This window comes from Uloborus diversus, chromosome 10 (assembly GCF_026930045.1).
Source record: "Uloborus diversus isolate 005 chromosome 10, Udiv.v.3.1, whole genome shotgun sequence".
Classification (NCBI taxonomy): domain Eukaryota; kingdom Metazoa; phylum Arthropoda; class Arachnida; order Araneae; family Uloboridae; genus Uloborus; species Uloborus diversus.
The window spans coordinates 22,756,630-22,775,626 of NC_072740.1; the positions used below are offsets into that span (position 1 = coordinate 22,756,630).

Here is an 18,997-nt window from a genome sequence, read left to right on the forward strand (position 1 = left end):
CAGTTATGAGTCAATATTTACTACACAGAGTAACAATTGTCAATTCTTCATCTGGAGAGAGTGAGGAGCTCGCTATCATCCCTCCTACATAAAAGAAATCGACAGATTTGGAGGTAGAGAAATCCTTGTCAGGAGTGGCATAATGTTAGGCAGTCGTACACCACTGCACCTCTTTGATTTGGGTACTGCCAATGGACATCGCTATGGGAATGAGATCTTTGAAACCTATGTCATGTTGTTCCGGGATGCTTTTGGCCTAGATTTCCTGTTTATGGACAATAACTTAGGTCCACACAGCCCAAATCATTGATGAGTTTCTTAAGAAAGAGAATATTCGATGTATGTACTGGCCCCTGAAATCTCCGGATCTCAATCCTATTAAACATGTTTGAGATGGTCTAGGAAGAGCCATTGCACAGCGTAACATACCTCTTAATACCCTCCAAGAGTTAAAAGCCGCCTTTTTGTAAGAATGGGCTTTTTTGCCCCACACATTTATTGACATTCTAATAAACAGTATTAAAGCTTGTTGTGGAGCTCGTATAGCAGTGCACAGTTGTCACATTTCATATTAGACACACTTTTCCCGAGATAAATGCTTTATCTCTGATTCAACACTTTCTGATATACCCTGTTCCTTAATTCTCAATTAAAATCTTTTCCATGTTGTTATATCTTCATATTCTTTCGCCTACTGTAATACTCTGCCGAATTTTGTGACAACACAGAGAATAGTTTTTCAGTTTTTTTCAGATTTTGTTTGTGACTTTAGTTTAAGACGTTAAGTGAACAACTGCAACTGCACATGTGTTACAAATAGGTTGTTGATTGGTAGATCACTATGTTACACACACTTCAAATAAAATTTAAATTTTTGTACAAGAATATTAGGAATTATGTTGCTTAGAATTTCTTGGCTACCAATCATAGTTAAGGTGCATTTAATGGGCCAAGTAGAAGCATTAAGCATTTAACTTTAACTTTAAAAAAAAGTACTTTTGTATCATTCTACTAAAAGGGGTCTTATTTTTAGAACTGTTCACATACAACAATCTTGATGATATATTTTTTCCCTGGAGCTAACATAAGACGTCTAAGTAATAAGTATTTTTGCTGAAATGTTATTTTGCACAAAAATTTGCATAATCTAACAAAAAACATTATTTAAGTGTTTAAAACATGTAATTCATATCAGACATGACAGTGCTTGTTTGGAAAGAAAAAACCTCTGAAGTAAATTGAAACCTATCAGAAAAGAAGAATGTTGAGGATGATATTAAATGTATTAAAAACCACTGAACATTTTACATCAAAATAAATAAATAACATATATTAAAAGTTACCAATAATTTGCTAATGACTAAAATCAAGAGGAAAAAATGAATAAATCATCAAAATAAAAATTAAATAAGAAGATTTAAGGTAGTACAGTGTAAAACTCTGATACAATACTACTATTGAATTCTACTCTTTTGTAGAGTTGTATCGAGTTTGGCAGTACATTGAATAATAAAGTATACAATTACAAACACGTGAAGAATAGAAATGGTAAGACATAGATCAAATTGAGGCATATGCTAACCTTTATAATTTCAAAATGTATTGCAGTTACAGACATTTATAATTTAAAATGAAATAAGAGTTTAGAGTTTCAACATCATTTGTTTCATCTGAACTATTTGTGTTAAATTAGATAGTAATATTTAAGACATTAATTTGACTTTCTTCTTACTTGCTTTTTACTTCCTTTTACCAAAAAGGAAGTATTGTATTCGTGAAAAACATTTCACTCAAAACTCGGGCTTAATTTCTAATTTGCTCACCCCCGAATGAATATTGAGTTTTTTTTCAACTCGACCACACGTGGATATATGCCTAAGAACGTATAGACACTGGAAACCCCCATTTTGACAAAACCCGAGTTAATTACTACGAGTTTTCTCATGACGTCTGTATGTACGTATGCATGTGCGTATGTATCTCGCATAACTCAAGAGAGGTATGTCCTAGAAAGTTGAAATTAGGTACGTAGACTCCTAGTGGGGTCTAGTTGTGCATCTCCTCTTTTGTATGCATTCGGATGCTCCAAAGGGGGGCTTTTACACCTTTTTGGGGGGAAATTATTGTTAATTTCAATGCAAACTCAAGTCGTGTTATAATTTTGCAAACACTTGGCAATATATTACCAAGCTTTTGGTCGCCAAGTTTTGTCTCCAATTTGGCAACAAATTTGGTGGTTTATTTATTTTTTTTAATATGGTTTCAATTTTAGCATATTTAGAGAATTAACCATTGAATCACATTATAACTGCCAATATTAGGGAAATTTATCTGTATAAAACGTTTTCTTTGCTTCAGTTCGCAACTAACTTGGAGTAAAAAGTGTTTCTTTGCTTACTCTGATGCATTATTATCATTAAATTGGAGTAAAAGGAAGTTATGTGATGCACACACATCAGCTTGTTTTTTTCCTTTTATTCATACTTTAGCTCAACGCATTTTTGATCCATTTTCATTCATCACACATTTATTTTTAAAAATAATTGCTCTTTTGTTTCCTTGAGTAAATCATTCATATAAAACTTAAAAAATTACTGTATTCATGATCCATTTATAGAGAATGTGTAGTCGGTATAAAATTCTACCTAAAGAGATAAGTTTCTTAACACTTATTGCCTCTAATATTTTTGATACAGATTATTTTTCCCTTTCTTCAACAAATTTGGCTTTTTTTTTACATCTGGTTTCAATTTGGCCACTATTGGCGATATTTAGAGAGTTAACCATTGAATCAAATTAAAATGCCAATATTGGGAAAATGAATCTGTTTAAACCTTTTTTTTTTTTTCCTTCGGTTCGCAACAAACTTAGGGTGGAAATATTTGAAGTGTTTTTTGCTTTCTCCAAGTCCAAGGCATTCTTATCATTAAATTGGCATAAAAGTCATGTGATGCACACTTCAACTCATTTTTTTTTTTTTTTTTGATGGCGAGTGTTGTTCGCATGGGTGCCACTCTAAAAATTGGCCAGGACTGAAAAGCGCGTGGCTCTATTTCGCGACACCAAAATGTTAGCGCTTAGTTTGTTTGATGTTTTAGACATATGTAATGCTAATTTTTGATGCTGTAACTATATAGTAAAACCAAATTGTAAGATTAAGTAAAAATTAAAACCTAAATAAAAAAAAATAACGTATCATTGTCCAAGATTTTTAGGAGGTAAAAAAAAGTAAAAAAAGAACCTAATAATAAAATACAATTAAAAAAACTTACTATTTGCGACTGCAGAAAAAAAAGCTGCAGATTGTATAGTTCAGGTTACATAAATAGTTCATATTTCATACAAAAAATAGTAATTAAAAAAATATTCAGGTATGAGATTCTTGGCTATAAGATGCATTGTGATAAAAACTTTAACAAAACTTTCCAGAATTAGATAAGAATGGTTGAAATCAACAGATTGAGTAACTTATTTAGTAATTTAAAAACAGCTTATATTTTTAAACTTTAGCAGATGGGCCAGTTTTTTGTCCTCAGAAGAATAAGACCTTTTTTGAGAGTGAGAGATTCAAAAGTAAAAATTTGTTTCATCTATAAAAATCATTTTGAACATGAAAAAAAAATCCGATGGCCGAAACTTTTGAAAAGACGGAATTCCGTCCCTTGAACGGAAGTGTGGCAGCCATGGTTGTTCGAATCTAATTCGCTGCACTATAAAAATTTTTTAAAAAAACACTACCTTGTTTACTTGAATATTTCTAGGAAACAGTTTCAATAAAGGTTTCTACTAATGATGCATTGAAAAGTAAGTGAAATATGCAATCTCACTTTAACAAAGGAATAGCACCTACTTCAAATGTTAAATGGCTGATTGAGTTTTCTCTGGTAGACCAATTGTTTGTTGCTAACAAACTCTATACAGGATAAATATTGCTGTAAGATTCAGGGCTGTTGTGCCATGGTTTGAGTGCTGCTGCCCCAAAAGTTTCGACCACATTTGCAGCGGTCATCTTCAGTGTTAATGTGGTCCAAGTTTCCAGGGAAGCGACTTCCTAGCAACTGGTGTTACTAGGAAGTTCCTAGCAACTGGTGTTGTTAGGAAGTTACTTCTCTGGAAGCTTAGACCACATTAACACTGAAGATAACTTTTGAAAAAAAGGAAAAAAAAAATGGTCAAATTTCAAATATTTTTATAAAAATTCAAACGTTCAAAATTTTTGTTCTAATCTCGTTTAAGCACTTCCTTTTAATAGTCATTTAATATATCTTTGAAAATATTTAATTCCTTTCCAGTTTCTAGTTTCTGCATAAGCTGCAAAATTATGCCAAATCAACCAAAAATCGACGTTTTTAGCTAATTTTTTATATTGTAGTATTTCTTCTTTTAGATCCCAGTTATGCATTTTTTTACAGTAAATGTGCACTATACAACTCTTTGCTGGGACTGCAATTATATTGTGTTGCATTAACAACCCAGAACCCACCCCAAGTAGGTGGTTCCACTTTGTGTTCCACTCTGCAATTCCCAAGAAGACTGGACTTATTGAGAAGACTTATACATTTGTAAAGTAACTTTCATAATAACTATATGGTTTTAAACAAGTTTTTACATTTCAATCAAGGTGTGAAGTTGGACTTACAACTAAGTTTTGAAGCTAATGTTTGAAAAATATAAAAATTTTCATATCTCTTCCGTCTAATACCTCAAATGAATTTCTGCAGTTCATTGAACAGTTCCACAATCCATTCCACTCACTGCCCGTGCATGATATGGGAATTTTAAGAATACATACTTAAGAATACATGTATAATTTCTAGAAAGAATAAAATATCCTTGTTTTTCACATCATCACTGAAGCAGAGGAAGTAGGGGAGAGCGGGGCTAAAAGTTCCGCGGGTAAGATGTTCCCTTTGAAATAGCTCAATGAAGAAAAGAGATAAATGTATTTTGTAAATAACTGGTAAAATGGAATGTTTCAACACACCGATGGCAGCCATTAGCCATGCCAGTGGCCTCTGGTATATTAAAAGCTGAGCATGTGCATCACTGATCTACTTTTATAAATATTTTTGTTTTTTAACTTTTTGGTCTTATTCACGAACTTTAAATGATAATGTTTAGTTCTTTGGTGTTTTTATGCAAATATTAATTTTGCATCCTAAAATACTACGCTGAAACGATATCGTTTTGTTATCTTACCTATAACTTAATTTTTCAAGGATATGTGCTTGTGGGGCTAGTTGTTCCTTCTTTGTGGGGCAAGTTGTTCCAAAGAAACACTAGCCCCAAGGAACTCCTTGCCCCTATTTATCTACATTTGCAGTGCAGTAAACAAAAACACATAAATATCATCTGCATATGTTTGTAACCATAAAATATAGAAATTGGAGAATTGACTCTCACCTATGATTGGAATGTCTAAAAATAGATCTTGCACTTGTTAAGTTAAAATGAATATTTTCTATATTCAACAGTTTATAAACAGAATAATAAATAAATAAATAAGCAATAAATAAACAAATCCGTAATAACAATATCTGCCTGCCGGTAATCAGGAGTTCATTGCAATCATTTGCTGTAACCTCTTTTATGGATCGTCTGCGAAGTATTAGATCATTTATAGTCATAGATATTTTTATATTATGATTGCAGACTGAACGAGCTATCATAGCTTATTAGCTACAGAAGCTGTAGCATATTTTATTTAATTTTAGTATATTATTCTATTTCTACTATATTTTACTATGTTTATATTATAATGTTACTATACTTATTAACTGTGCTTTAATATAAGTGTTTGTACTTAAAGGGTAATAATTGAAACTTCAATACAAATTATCAATGCTAAACTGTTTAAAAAAATTAAGATTGTTTGTGAACTAAAAACTGTAAAGGAATGTAAATATTTTCAAAGATATATTAAAAGACAATCAAAAGGAAGCATTAAAACGGGATTAGAACAAAAATTTTGAACATTTGGATTTAAAAACAAATATTTGAAAATTGACCATTTTTTACCTCTTTTTCAAATTTTGCTGCCAATGCGCGATCTTAAGACACAAATATTATTTTTTTAAATTATTTTGCCCATGTTTAGGATGACAATACACAACTTTTTTTTTTTTTTTTTTGCTATTAGAAGTTGCTTATCAAAAATTTTCTTTTTTCGGCCCACCCTAATGGGCGTTGCTGTGCAAGTACTGCTAGTCTATAAATATAGAAATAAATCTATTACTTTTGTGCGTCCTATATTCCTTAAAAATTTACTTTAAAGTGATCACCTTTTGAATTAGTTTATGATGTTCAGCTCAAAATAAATTTTTCTGGTGGTGGATATTTTAAGAGGTCTTAATAAACCACACGCTCGTGACACATAAAGGTGCTCAATAAATGATCAATTATTATTACTTTTTTCTGCAGCTTTGTTTTCAATAAACAACGGCAAACCACATTTCACTCTATTCCCTTCTGAACCGGTTCTATTGCAACCCAGAGACTGAATCTTGACATAAATGCACACTCCTTCTCTTTTTGTTTCTTTATTTCATTTTAAGCTACCGTAAAATGGTACAACTTTATGCCAAGGGTGTCATGGTGATGATTCTGCTCTCTAGTGGTCCCTTTTTTTGAACTTACAAGCTCCAAAAAAATTCACCAGCTAGTGTAAACATTTAGGTAGCTAAAGACGCAAGATCAGAGATTGCCATTGTTGCTGCATACCTTAAATAAATTAGTCGTTCTTAATGCCTGATTCGACTCAATCGTGGAAAAGCCAAAAGTCTCCTTTGGGCAGACCACTTATACAGTTTTCCAAGACCTGGTAAGTTCAGATATGCTTTATTACATTGTCAGTTATGAATTCAGCCACTTGTTGACTTAAAATGTATCATAGTTTTCACAAGATCTCAATATTTATCGGAAATGGTAATGTTGAAGTACAACGATGGGCCAACTTTTCTTCGTGGTTTTTAGTGGCTTGGAGCTTCATTTCATTCTCTGTTAAGATGCTTTAGTAATTTTGTGTTATTTATTGTAAATAATGTCTAGAAAAGACAAAAGAAAGCATGGGGGTCTCCATATCACCCGTATTCACAAGAGTTCTTGCAGAAAGTGCTGACTGAAATCTGAACCAAATATAAACTGAGAAAAAATTTTTAAAATATTTATTTTGATTAGATTTGGAATGTGAAACGTGATTTCACATTCCAGTTTTCTTTCTTTTTTTTTTTTGATCTCGTTTCAAATATGTCAGATTTACGTATTTTCTGAGACCTATGTATTGGTACCTAGCCATTAATTTGTGAAATTTTTCTTGTTTTCAAATGCTTCTATGTCTAAACCTAGACAGATAATAAAGAACGTTACCAACATTTATCATGCTGAACTTTATTAATCACTTAAGATAACAATTTATGATTAAACTTTAAAAAATTGAAAAAGGAAAAAAAAGGTAAATGATGAACTACAAAAATTCTTGATACATTTTTAAGCGGAGGACAAATTGTAGCCTCCGACAACAGTAGGCCAGATCAAGTTTTCAATGTGTTTTCTAGGTTAAAATGAGGTTGCCCATAGTTACACCCCCAACAGGGAAAAAATTCCCCGCCCTCTCATTTCATTTGAAAGACGGGATGAATAGCTACCATTGCTAAAGTCCTCAAATTTCTAAATCAAAGATGTATATGGAATTTTTATTGAAAACATCAACAAATTGCCCATAGTTGGACCATTTTAAGGTAATTTAAAGTTTGAAAAATCCAGGTCGGTTTTTTAAATAGGGTCGAGTTTTGGGAGTTTTAAGTAGTAGAATATTCAAATTAATTTACGTTCCGCAATTACCTGACCCAAGCATGTTCCTCATTAGTGCTTTAATTCTCATTGTACTTAAAACTTATTCTGAAACGTAAATATACAGATATAGTCTAAATATCAGTTTCAAAATTTGTGAAATTATCTACATAACGACAAAACCTATATAATGCAAAAGCTCTAGTTCAGAGATGTGCATTTTTTAGTCTTCTAATATATTAAGAATTGCAGACCATTTTAGTGTTTTGCTTAAAATTTTGAGGCCATACTTCTCACAGATGATAATTTGATTCAAAAAAGATTTTATATCTAATGTCTATGGTAATTGGCCACTTTTGGCAGGAATGACATTTTGCTCCAAAAAACAAAAGTGCAAAACGAGGCACACTGGTGGGCACTAAATTGGGGTTTGACTGTATTTGTTAAACCAACTTTTAACTTTCTCTACGTAAAATGCCTTTGGGTCTCTAGGTGGCATGGGACAACAACTTTCAACTTTTGAAATTCATGAAACATTCACAGGTTGCAACAGGATTGAAATTTCAAACCCAACATGCAATTTTTTATCATGCATCTACTTCATATTGGCATGTTAACAGAAAAAACTTGCTTTTTACTCATATGTGTTGGAAATTATGAAAAAAACTGTACTGCAAATCTTAAAAAGGTCATGGAAATTATTCCTTTCTTAAAACTAAGTTATCCAAGAAATAGTAAGAATTGATTGCCAATGCATTAGTATTTCATTCCAGTATTTATTTTGTTACTAGATGATTAAAAATGTATTAAGGGGGGAGGGGATCAAAAAGCATGAAGTATTAAGTCCTTCAACCAACTGATTTGCATCCAATTTAAAGTAAAGAGCAAAGAAGAATCTCAAGAGACAAATTTTTATTGATGCAGATCAGGGTTTGCCGATATATATCATGATATGTATCACGATATATATCTGATATTTATTTTGAAAATATCATGATATTTTGGATATTTTTTTTTTCAATTACGGTATTTTCAATAGAAAAAATATGTTAATCATAGTAATTTCGTTTATTCATTATTAAAAATAACCAAAAAAGTTATTTACTATATTTTATAATGTATAATACATCATTAATATAAAAAAAGTAATATAATATTCCTTTTTTACTTGTGTTTCATATTAATAAAATTATTAATAATGTAACAATTTTAATTCATATTAAAAGTGCCTAATTAAATTTTAAACATTGCTCAAAAAAAAGAAAATGTTTTATGACTGTGCACCGACTAAAGCATATTACTTATTTTCAGGGTTGGCAAGGTTTTGGACACTACGGTAAAAACCCTGGTTTTTACCGTCCTGTCCAAAACCCTTGTGTCCAAAACTGTCCGAAAGTGTCCAAAACTATATTTTTAGAAAAATTGTATTTTTGAGAAAACATCAAAAACAGAATTAAAATGTATCAAAGTAATGTTTTATACTGAACATTTTTTCAATGAGAACATTCAACTTATTTATGCAGCTGATTTTCATCTAGTTACATAGAAGTTGAATTATTGATTTAATTTTCAATTTGTATGCATGAGTATATTTGGTTCTTTTCTTTTGAGTTCTTTTTTTTTCTATTAGTAACCAAATTTCTCTATGTTTATGCATGTGTGCAAATGAAAAGCAGAGTTGACAAAGTTTTTACCATCTTATTCAACACCCTTGTGTCCAAAAGTGTCCAAAACAACTTTTTGTGAAACTATATTTTGTGAGAAAATACCAAAAACAGAACAAAGTGTGACAAAAAATTTTTTTGACTATTTAATATATTTATTCAATGTGAACATTCAAGGATAATTATATATGTAACTTATTTATACAGTTGATTTTAATCTAGTTACATAGAAATTAAATTTTTCACTAAAAATTTCAATTTGTATGCAGGAGATGTTTTTTTTCCATAAACAAAATTTTTCGACATTAATGCATGTGTGCAAAAGAAAATGTTTAAAACATAGTGCAATAATTGACATAAATGCAATAAATTACAATTTTTTTTAGTTACAGAAAGTATTATATTAAAAATATGAACTAAATAAAGAAAAGCACAAGTTTTATAACATAAGTGTTTAATAATCAATTTCTTGTTCTTTAATCTATGATTTAAAAAATAATTTTTGTTAAAACATCATATAAAACTTATTTCAAAAACCATTAAAAAAATTAAGCTTTTTTTTTTTTTTTTGCACCTAAATATGGCACATTTTATAACATTTCTTTGAGTTATAAATGGAACTGAAATTAGTTGTCTTGGTAGTGTTGTGAATTTCCTTTCATAACTCCACCAACTGTTACATGAGGAAGTTTTTAAGTAAATATTTTTAAATGAACATTTTGGAGAAAAATATCATCAAATACTCATTAATTAAACTTATTAATATTTATGCCCTACGAATATATCAGTAAATCTGAATTGATTATATTACAACGCTTTAGCGTTAGCAGAGTTTTGGACAGTTTAAGACAGTTTCAGACACTTTTGGACAGTTTTAGGCAGTTTTGGACGGTAAAAACCACCTGTCCTGTCCTAAACCAGTTTTGGACAGTCCAAAACCCAACCCTGCTTATTTTTGAATCATATAAAGGTAAAAGTACCTAACAGAAGAAATATGAGTAAACAAAGAATGCTAATTTAACTCCATTAAAATTGATAGAAATGCGAAGTGAAATATTAGATATAAATAATGAAAGAAACATTCATTTTAAGTCTATATGTTGTCATTATAATATAAGAAATCAAAGAGTGATTTGATGATGCATTTACTATTTTGAAGACTTTAGTTTGTGCAAATTGAAAATATCAGATATATATCAAAATATCGGACATTTTTGATATTTTAGAAACTATCATATTTTCGAACCAGAAGGGGAAGCATAATGCGACTCAAATGACAAACATTCTACGAAAAGCAATGACAGTAAAATATTAACATCACTGTAAGCCACAATATGGAGGGAAAACCGTCAGAATCTAAAAAATGGAAGTGCCCCCCTTCTCTATCCATATTTTCAGTCATAATTTCTTAATGGATTAAGAATTAATCTTAAAAAGGCAGTAAGCTATTAAAAAGGACAGATTACTGTGACAATGTGGAACACTTTCCTGTCTGTGACGTTTTAAATATTTAGAACTTAAAACAAAACTGACCTTGCATCCAAAAAATAGATAGAGGACTGAAGCCATTGCAACTTCATACTGTACAAAATTACAGGCATCATTAACACTTGGATAAAAAAAAAATAGCAAGAACAATTCTTATCTTTGTAGCAATGAAAAAACTTTATAAAGAGTTGGATGGAATTTCAGCAAATTATTCAAATTTTTACAACTTAAATTACTTCTGAAATCAATTTTGAAACTCCTGTTTTTTTCCAAACATTTAGGACCTGCAGAACTCAGGTCATAAAAGTCATATAATGCCCGATATTTTAGAACTCAGTTTAAAGAAAATAAAAGTTAAATTTTCAGTTTAAATATTTTTACCTTAAAAAATATGTGATAAAAGGGAAATTTTCTTCAAGAAAGAAACAATTCGATCAAAACTAAACACAAGAAGTTATAGGGAAAATGCCCAACTGAAGGTTTTGGGCAACAGTGATTTAGGGAAAAAAATATTCATTATTTACGAAATTCTAATCAACCCACAGTTAAAACTTTTGACTTCATTTAAAAATTCAAGAAATTTTCTATGAAAAATTTTTAGGTAAAAGACAGAACAGCTACATAATACCTTCTATCTGAAAATGAAATTAAAAGTTATATTTTACAATGTTTTTAAAAAAAATTACTTTGAATTCATCATCAGAATGACCTATGACATCCAAGGTACAATGTAGAGATTTGTAGTATTTATCAAGAGGGTTCATGGGCTCCACAATTTTCTCATCCATCAACTCCAAAGCAACTCTAATGCTTTCCAGAGCCTGAAACAGTTAACATGCTATAGAGTAGGGGTCTCCAAACTATGACCTGCAGACCAAAAGGGGCCCATGAGAGTCTAAAATCTATCCCCCGCCATAGGCTAGATCTTTATGCATAGATCAACCAAAGCATAACTGCTAGGTTGCTTAAGGGGGGAAAACCAGTTTAGACCAGTCAAAAAATCCACTTTTTTTAATGTCATAAAATGTTAGTAAAACTATTCAAGAATATGTTGTCAAAATTTCGGTGAAAAATTCTGGTTAGTTCCAATGCTAAGAGCACTCAAAGTGACTGTGGAGATTCACAGCCATTTTTTTTTTTTTTTCAAATGTGCTTTTCTCGAACCAATTTTTTTTCCCAACTGGTGTGCATTCGCGCTCAAAGAGTTTTTGACCAAATGTTCTGAAAATTTGTTTGAATGTTTTTATTCAATTATACTCTTTATGAACCTAACTATTTGATGATATTATTAATAAAAATATTTTTTTAATGCAAGAAGTGTGAAAAAAAGGGTACAAGAAGTGAGAGAAAAAACATAACATTGAAATCAAACTCCTCAAAAATGTGTAATTTTCAACCTTTTTTTTTTATCACAATTAGGTTCATAATCTAGGGAAATATGTTGTTTAGGAGAAAGAAAAATTGTACTGATTACAGGCAAAAATTGTGGCTTTGATAATGCACACCAGCAACAAGCTCTGAAGGCAGCTTGGACAGCAGCTTCTAATTCCACTAATTCTGGAAGAAATTACTTCAAAAAATTTCAAGGTGTACTTCAAAAGATGAATGAAATATCCTCCAAGTTTAATAAAGAAATTCTGATTATTTCTTTTCTGTAAAAAAAAAAAAAAAAAAATCATGAAATCCACTAAAGTTTTGGCCTACTAAACTGGTTTTCCCCCTTAATTTCACCGTAAGTTTTTTTTATGAATTTACCATAAAATTTACTATGTACTGTAACTTTGTTTAGTTTCTAATTTTATATACTTGAATAAATGCAATAACGGTATATTTTTGATCAAAAATATAAGTTTATAAAAGGGTGAATGAATAAATGAAAAGATAATGAAACAATAAACTAATTAACTAATTAGTTAATATAGGAGGAAAAATAAATGAGTGAATAAAATAGGCAATGAAAAAAATAAGTGAATGAATGAATAAGAGAATTATTAAATGAAGGAATGAAAATAAATGAATTGAAAAATTAATATGTATTTAATTTAGTAAATGATTGTATGGGTAAGCAACATGAATTATTTCACTTTGCTCCGCATGCACTTGGCTAATTGTACAGAATATTAAAACACGAGGTAATTGCAGTAAACGCTTCATTTTTTATTGCTTCTTGTACTTCAAAGAAGGATCATCCCTTGTTAATTGTTCAGCAGCATTTGGCGAGCATTAACTCAGTCCAATGACCCTGATATCTGCATTCCACTGTAAAGACATCTTGGTGAAATGTTTCCTCATGCTCATTCCTCCACATTTTTTTAAGCAAAATATACTAGAGGAAATGATAAAAATAGTTTCAGGGACATATATTTCATCAATTGTCACAGAACTTCTATAGTGACCTTTTGACCAACTGTTTTGAGTTTTTGTCTTTTCCGATACTTAGAAATACTTGTAACACACCCTTTTAAAGGCTTCCTAGGTGTTTTTCTCTATCCTTTCAAAATGTTTATCAAAAACAGTGATCTTCATAATTGCAGGTATTTGAAGTTATTTAAATATTTTCTCCTTAACCTTAGCTTCAATATATCTTAAAAAGTTTCCTCTAAGATACTGGAAAACCATCCTTGTTCACAGCTTTTTGCGAAGTTATTCCTTATTTCTAACAGAATGAGCATTGATGGAAGCAGAAATGGGTGGATATACTAAAGACTCCTTTTGGGCATTTCTCTCCAGGAATTCAAATTTCTTGAAATCCGTTTGGGTTTTTTGTAGTAAGATTTTCTATCCCAACCAGTGGTTGAAGTTAAGAAGGTACAGTTCTATGGAGGATGCTTCTATCTGCTAAGAAAAAATGGCATTATTGAAATTTCACTACCCTAGTTGACTCTGTATCTTGAAAATTAGAGCTAATCTCAACCTTTTATGGTGATTTTTCTGTTTTGCAAGGAAAAATACTTCGCAAATAGCTATTTTTGAGCCAGATCTGCCAGGGATCGCGCTAAGGATTTCGAAATGTTCGCCAGTAAATTAGCCAAATTTTTAAAGTGTTAGTCTTAGTCAAAGATTAACTTTTACTCATTTTAATGTATTTTTGTGTGCAGAAATATTTAATCAGAGAGTGAAGTATAACTTAATTTTTGACAATTTTTTGAGGATAAGGACAGGGGTATATCCAGGAATTTTTGTCCATTTTTAAGAATTCTTGTGAGAAAAAAAATGCAAATTAAGTACAGTTTTTCCACAAATCATATGTAATTTTTCAAAGGAAAAATGGCTAAAAACAATTTAAAGTGATATTTATCATTCTTAAAAATATTTTAGTGCATAAATAAAAGCTTTTAATAAAGTAAAGACTGCATTCCAAACAAACTCCGATGTTTCCAACATCGAACATTATGAAACAAACGCACCATTCAACAAGGCATCCACCAACAATTTCTAATCCGGTAGCCACGCTGCGTACTCGATATCCAATCAGCGAGAGGCGCAAGTACAGTGGCGAGAGACAAACGTCATCCTTCCACCGATCCGATGGACGGTAACCCTCCGATCAAATGCTAACGCGCGTGCGCGAATCATTCTGCTCAGAGAGGTCTGAGGATAAAACAACTTTCAGTGATTGCTAGTCTGGGAGTTTTGTGAAAGGTTTGTTTTTAGGGGTCGGAATTTTGCAAAGAGTCCGCTTTTAGGGGTCCGAATTTTGTGAACGGACCTAATTTTTATCTAGATTGACATCTGAAAGGAGATATTTTTTCTTCAGTGTATATTTCGGAGAATTTTCTGTTCGCCAATAAATTCGCCAAATTCGAAATTTTTTTCGCCAAATTTACGATTTTATCGCATTTGGCGCATTGGCAAATGCTTAGCGCAGACCCTGTCTGCTTTTGGTGCTGAGTGTATTGCATATATACCACTCCAGAAGTCGAAGAACAATCCTTGGTATAAATGAATTTTGCTAATACATGCCTAACAGGAAAGAGTTAGATTCACTGCATTGTGGCTAACAATGCAATGTCATGCAAGACAAGTTTTCTCTCCTCCAAATCCGAGTTTAGTATTTCCACAACACCCACTGTCAAAAAAATAACAGCAGCAAAGAATATTCCTCTATTTAACATACAGAGAAAATATACCTTCATATTCTTAGTAAATGTCTTTAGATGAACAACAAATATGGTAAGAAAATTAAAAATATATTTTTCATATCAAAATCTTATCCATTTAATAAGTCACAACCGATAATACCAGGGGACTGACACAGGGAAGACATTCATAAGCAATATGATGTTTAAGTAATCTACAGAGTTGTCAAATCACTAGCTGCGAAACATGGTAAGCGGCACATCTTCATCAATCAACATTTGATTATTCAATAGGAATAAGATATAGAGAATAAAGAAAAGTCTAAACATTACAAAAATATGACCAATAGCACTGAATGTTTCAGATTAGATAGAATACTGTTTAAAAAGACATAGTTACAGTTGAAACTTATCAATTTAAACACACTTATAACAAATTGCTGAAAAAACGAATAACATTTGCAGTTCCCATCCTACACCCTTACACATAATGCTAGCTATTGTTTTTCGGAAAAAGACGAACTACCATTAAGACGAATTAGGTTTAAAGATACCTTTGACTTTGTTTCGAAGAGGGTCGACTATATGTATCCAGGGAACTTCTCTACTTTATTTCTTAGCAGTTTTTTGAGGTAACAGTGAAATGAGAGCTATGGTTAAAGAGAGTCTCTATTAATACCATGTCGTCTGGCGACAAATTGTAGCTGTCCTACAAAAGCTATCAGACAAATGCTGGTCACAAGAGATTATTGCAGTGCTTCCCAAAGTGGGTTTGGCGGAGAACTCTAAGGTTCTGCCAAAAGAAGTTAGGGGTTCCATCACTATATTGGTTTTTTCATTCAGAGAAAACTAATTTGAAAGTTACCAATTCCTTACATAACAGCATTAAGGTCTACAAGGCATGCATTTAACAGATGAAATTGTATGAGTTAAGACTTAAAATACTTATGTTTTGCAAATCTTTTCAGATTGCACAGCTCCTTATTTCACTTTTGAAGAGGATAACTGAGCAGATGTATAAAAGAAGAAAAAATACAAAATTTAAAAAGAATTATAAAAAATTACCTCCAACATTTGTATTTTCTCAGTAACATCCTCCATTTTTAGCAAAAGAGGTGGAGTTCTCATACTAGAATATAAATTTACACATTTATCTTATTAGCCAAATAAATTCAATAATTAAATGAGAACCAATAAAATATGCTTTCTAACAATAACAGTGTTCAAAACCAATTATATACAAAATCAAACTCAAATCTTATGCTTTTAGCCAATCATTCTCTCCACTTCCTTAACTTGATTATACAGTTGAGCACATATTTTATGCGAATTAGCGACAAAAATGCACTGAGTAAGAAAGGTAAAGTTGAGGTAAATACAGTGCAAGAATACTATTTAAAACATTGACACTTTACCAATGAACTTCTGTAAAAATATGAACTTGTTTTTAGATACAATTTCAATTATTTTATGTTTTAAACTAACAATTTTTTGAATATTTGCTTTTTGGTTTTCATTTGCAAATTAAAATTGTTTAAGAGTTTTTATGCTTTCAGTTACTTGATTTGCCAATCGGTACAGCCTCCATTATTTTTCCTGCCTCTTCCTTACTTCATCAGTATTGCTAGTAGCAGGCATTAAATCAGCTATCAATGAAATTTGGAAAGTGATGAGCTGTGAGTGGTAGTCCATATAAGCATCAACTAAGAAAGATCTCACCCTTCACTCATGCAATATTATTTTTCTTGTTTCTTTGAGATCTGAAGATGAAGAGCCAATTTCATTGTCAGATTCCAAAAGTCTGCTCTATTAAACACAGTAGAATCACATTTTTTGTCAACACTGCCCCACACTGCAGAAATTAAATTCAAAGCTTTCAGAACATTAATCTTTGCTATCTTGTAGATCCCCAGAACAAAGAAAAATATGTTTTTCAACCAATTGTTTTCTCTAATAAATTTGAATGACTTGATCATTCTCACATTCATAGTTTAAAGTTTGCTGGTGCAGTTCATTACAAAAAGTTCCAACTTACCCATTTTTCAATTTAAGATCTAAATAAGAGGTGCACTGATCAATGTACAGCATGATTTTTCACTTTTGTAGTATAGGGTCACACTTTTCTTTTTCATCCAGTTTTCAAATAAAATCTTTAAACAACAATTGAGTCACCCATTTCTTTTTATTCAAAAAGTAATCCTCAAGCAAAATTTTCATTTTTACACACTGCAGTGATCACAAGAAGCCTTCTCACCTCTATTTGTATTTGCACATAAAAGAAACCCCACTCAAGATTTAAAAAAAAATTAATTTTTTTTAAATTTTAATGCATAGCTGCATGAGTTTCTATCACATTGTACACCTTTGCAAGAAGCATAACATGTACATTAGGCTGGTTCACAATCCAATGAGCTTCTTTTTTTTTTCTCTAGAAATCAGGATACTTCCTATATTTTTTATTGGTTGGTTGGTTTATTTGATTTTTATGGTGCAAGAGCCTACATTTTTTTTATATTTACCCATCCTAATGCAATGCTAAAACTTAAAGCTCCTCCTCACATTAAAAGATGATGCTCATTGCTGAAATACTAGTGCTAAAATTTGAATGTTTTTATCTAATTGCGCTAGGTTTTGCTAGAAAATATTAAAATAAAACAAAATTATTTAAACACATTAAATTTGTTACTTATTTACAATAATTGGAAAATTAATTTACATGTAAAGCTTCTTTGAATTTTTAGTTTGAGACTTTTAACAACAGATTGTTTCCTTGTCTGGGTAGGTACAGACTTTCGATTTGCTTCAACTTGCAAAAGAAACTGTTTATTGTCCTCATCATTTGTTAAAATTTTGTTGAACTCCAAAATCAGCTGAACACCTCTTACCATTTACCACTCCTATTTCTTTCACTTGTTTTCTACCCAATCTGTAGTTGGTATAATCATTCCACTTGTCAGGGGGGGGGTGTTAAAAAAGAATTGTTAATATTCATAGGAGAAAAAAGCTCAACTGTTCTTTCTGCTGCAAAATCACCCAGACTAGCATAGTGTTTTACTATTTCCAATTGCTCTGGTCCTCTTACATTTTGCAAAGCTTTGGTTTTCTTATTCTTCTCAATAATTTTGGTTCTTTTTCAGCTAGAACTCTGTCTGAAAACAAAGCCAAACCAAATAATTCATCTGAAAGAAACCCCAGGTGATTTTCCAAATTGCTACTTCAACTTTCAAGTCAACTATTTCATATTCTTTAAGGTTTTTAAACAAATTTAGGTCATTCCCAGGAGCTTCAGCAGCATATGCAGCTTCTATCCAGATCTTGTTGAACAAAAGAGCACTAAACTGAACAAATCATAGTAGCTACGTGTGTTCTCTCGTCATTAAAAAAAACCTCTTGTTGATCTCGAAATAAAAATATTATGAAGGAATACAAAAGTTGAGTCATCCATCAAGCATTATGAATAACACCTGAAGCTCTCCAGCATTTTTTTTTTTTTTTTTCGGGTGGGCTCTACCAACTTCTATATAATAAGCTTTGATAATTAGAGATCAATCTGGGAAACATGGTGGACCAAAGCACAAAGTAAAAAACACCTTTGCCAAGATAAATCCCATGGCATGGTGGCGGCAGGCTAGCCACAATAGTTCTTGTCCAATAAGTCGTTCACCCACTTAAGTAAGTAGCGTAACCCTTAAGTAAGTTCCCACTGTATGCAGGCCCCTTGAACAAAACCTGTGTTCACACTCGTTGGCCCTGTGGAACAAAACTTAAGGCCTGAGGTTTTGTTTCTACATTCCACTATTTTAAAAGCATGAAAACAGAGTTTGCTATACCCCCCTTTGAGTGGTCTCCCCGCCCCCCCAGAACTCAGCCTTGGAGAACACCTTAACTGGTCTTATTTCTCTTAGATGATAAAATTGCTAGAAAACTTGTACTGTTCTTGCTGTACTGTTGGTAACTCTTTTAGGAGACTTCTTTAAA

General features: G+C 31.4%; 1 protein-coding gene across 1 annotated transcript in view; it reads right to left on the minus strand.

Annotated features, from left to right (window-relative positions):
- LOC129231526 (poly [ADP-ribose] polymerase 2-like) overlaps window positions 1-18,997 on the minus strand; it is a 79,050-nt gene that overhangs the window by 22,034 nt on the left and 38,019 nt on the right. Inside the window, exons 7-8 of the mRNA XM_054865865.1 lie at window positions 16,085-16,148; window positions 11,627-11,761 (exon numbers count right to left, since the gene is read on the minus strand). Of these exons, the coding sequence (XP_054721840.1) occupies window positions 11,627-11,761; window positions 16,085-16,148 (199 nt within the window). The remainder of the gene's footprint in view (window positions 1-11,626; window positions 11,762-16,084; window positions 16,149-18,997) is intronic.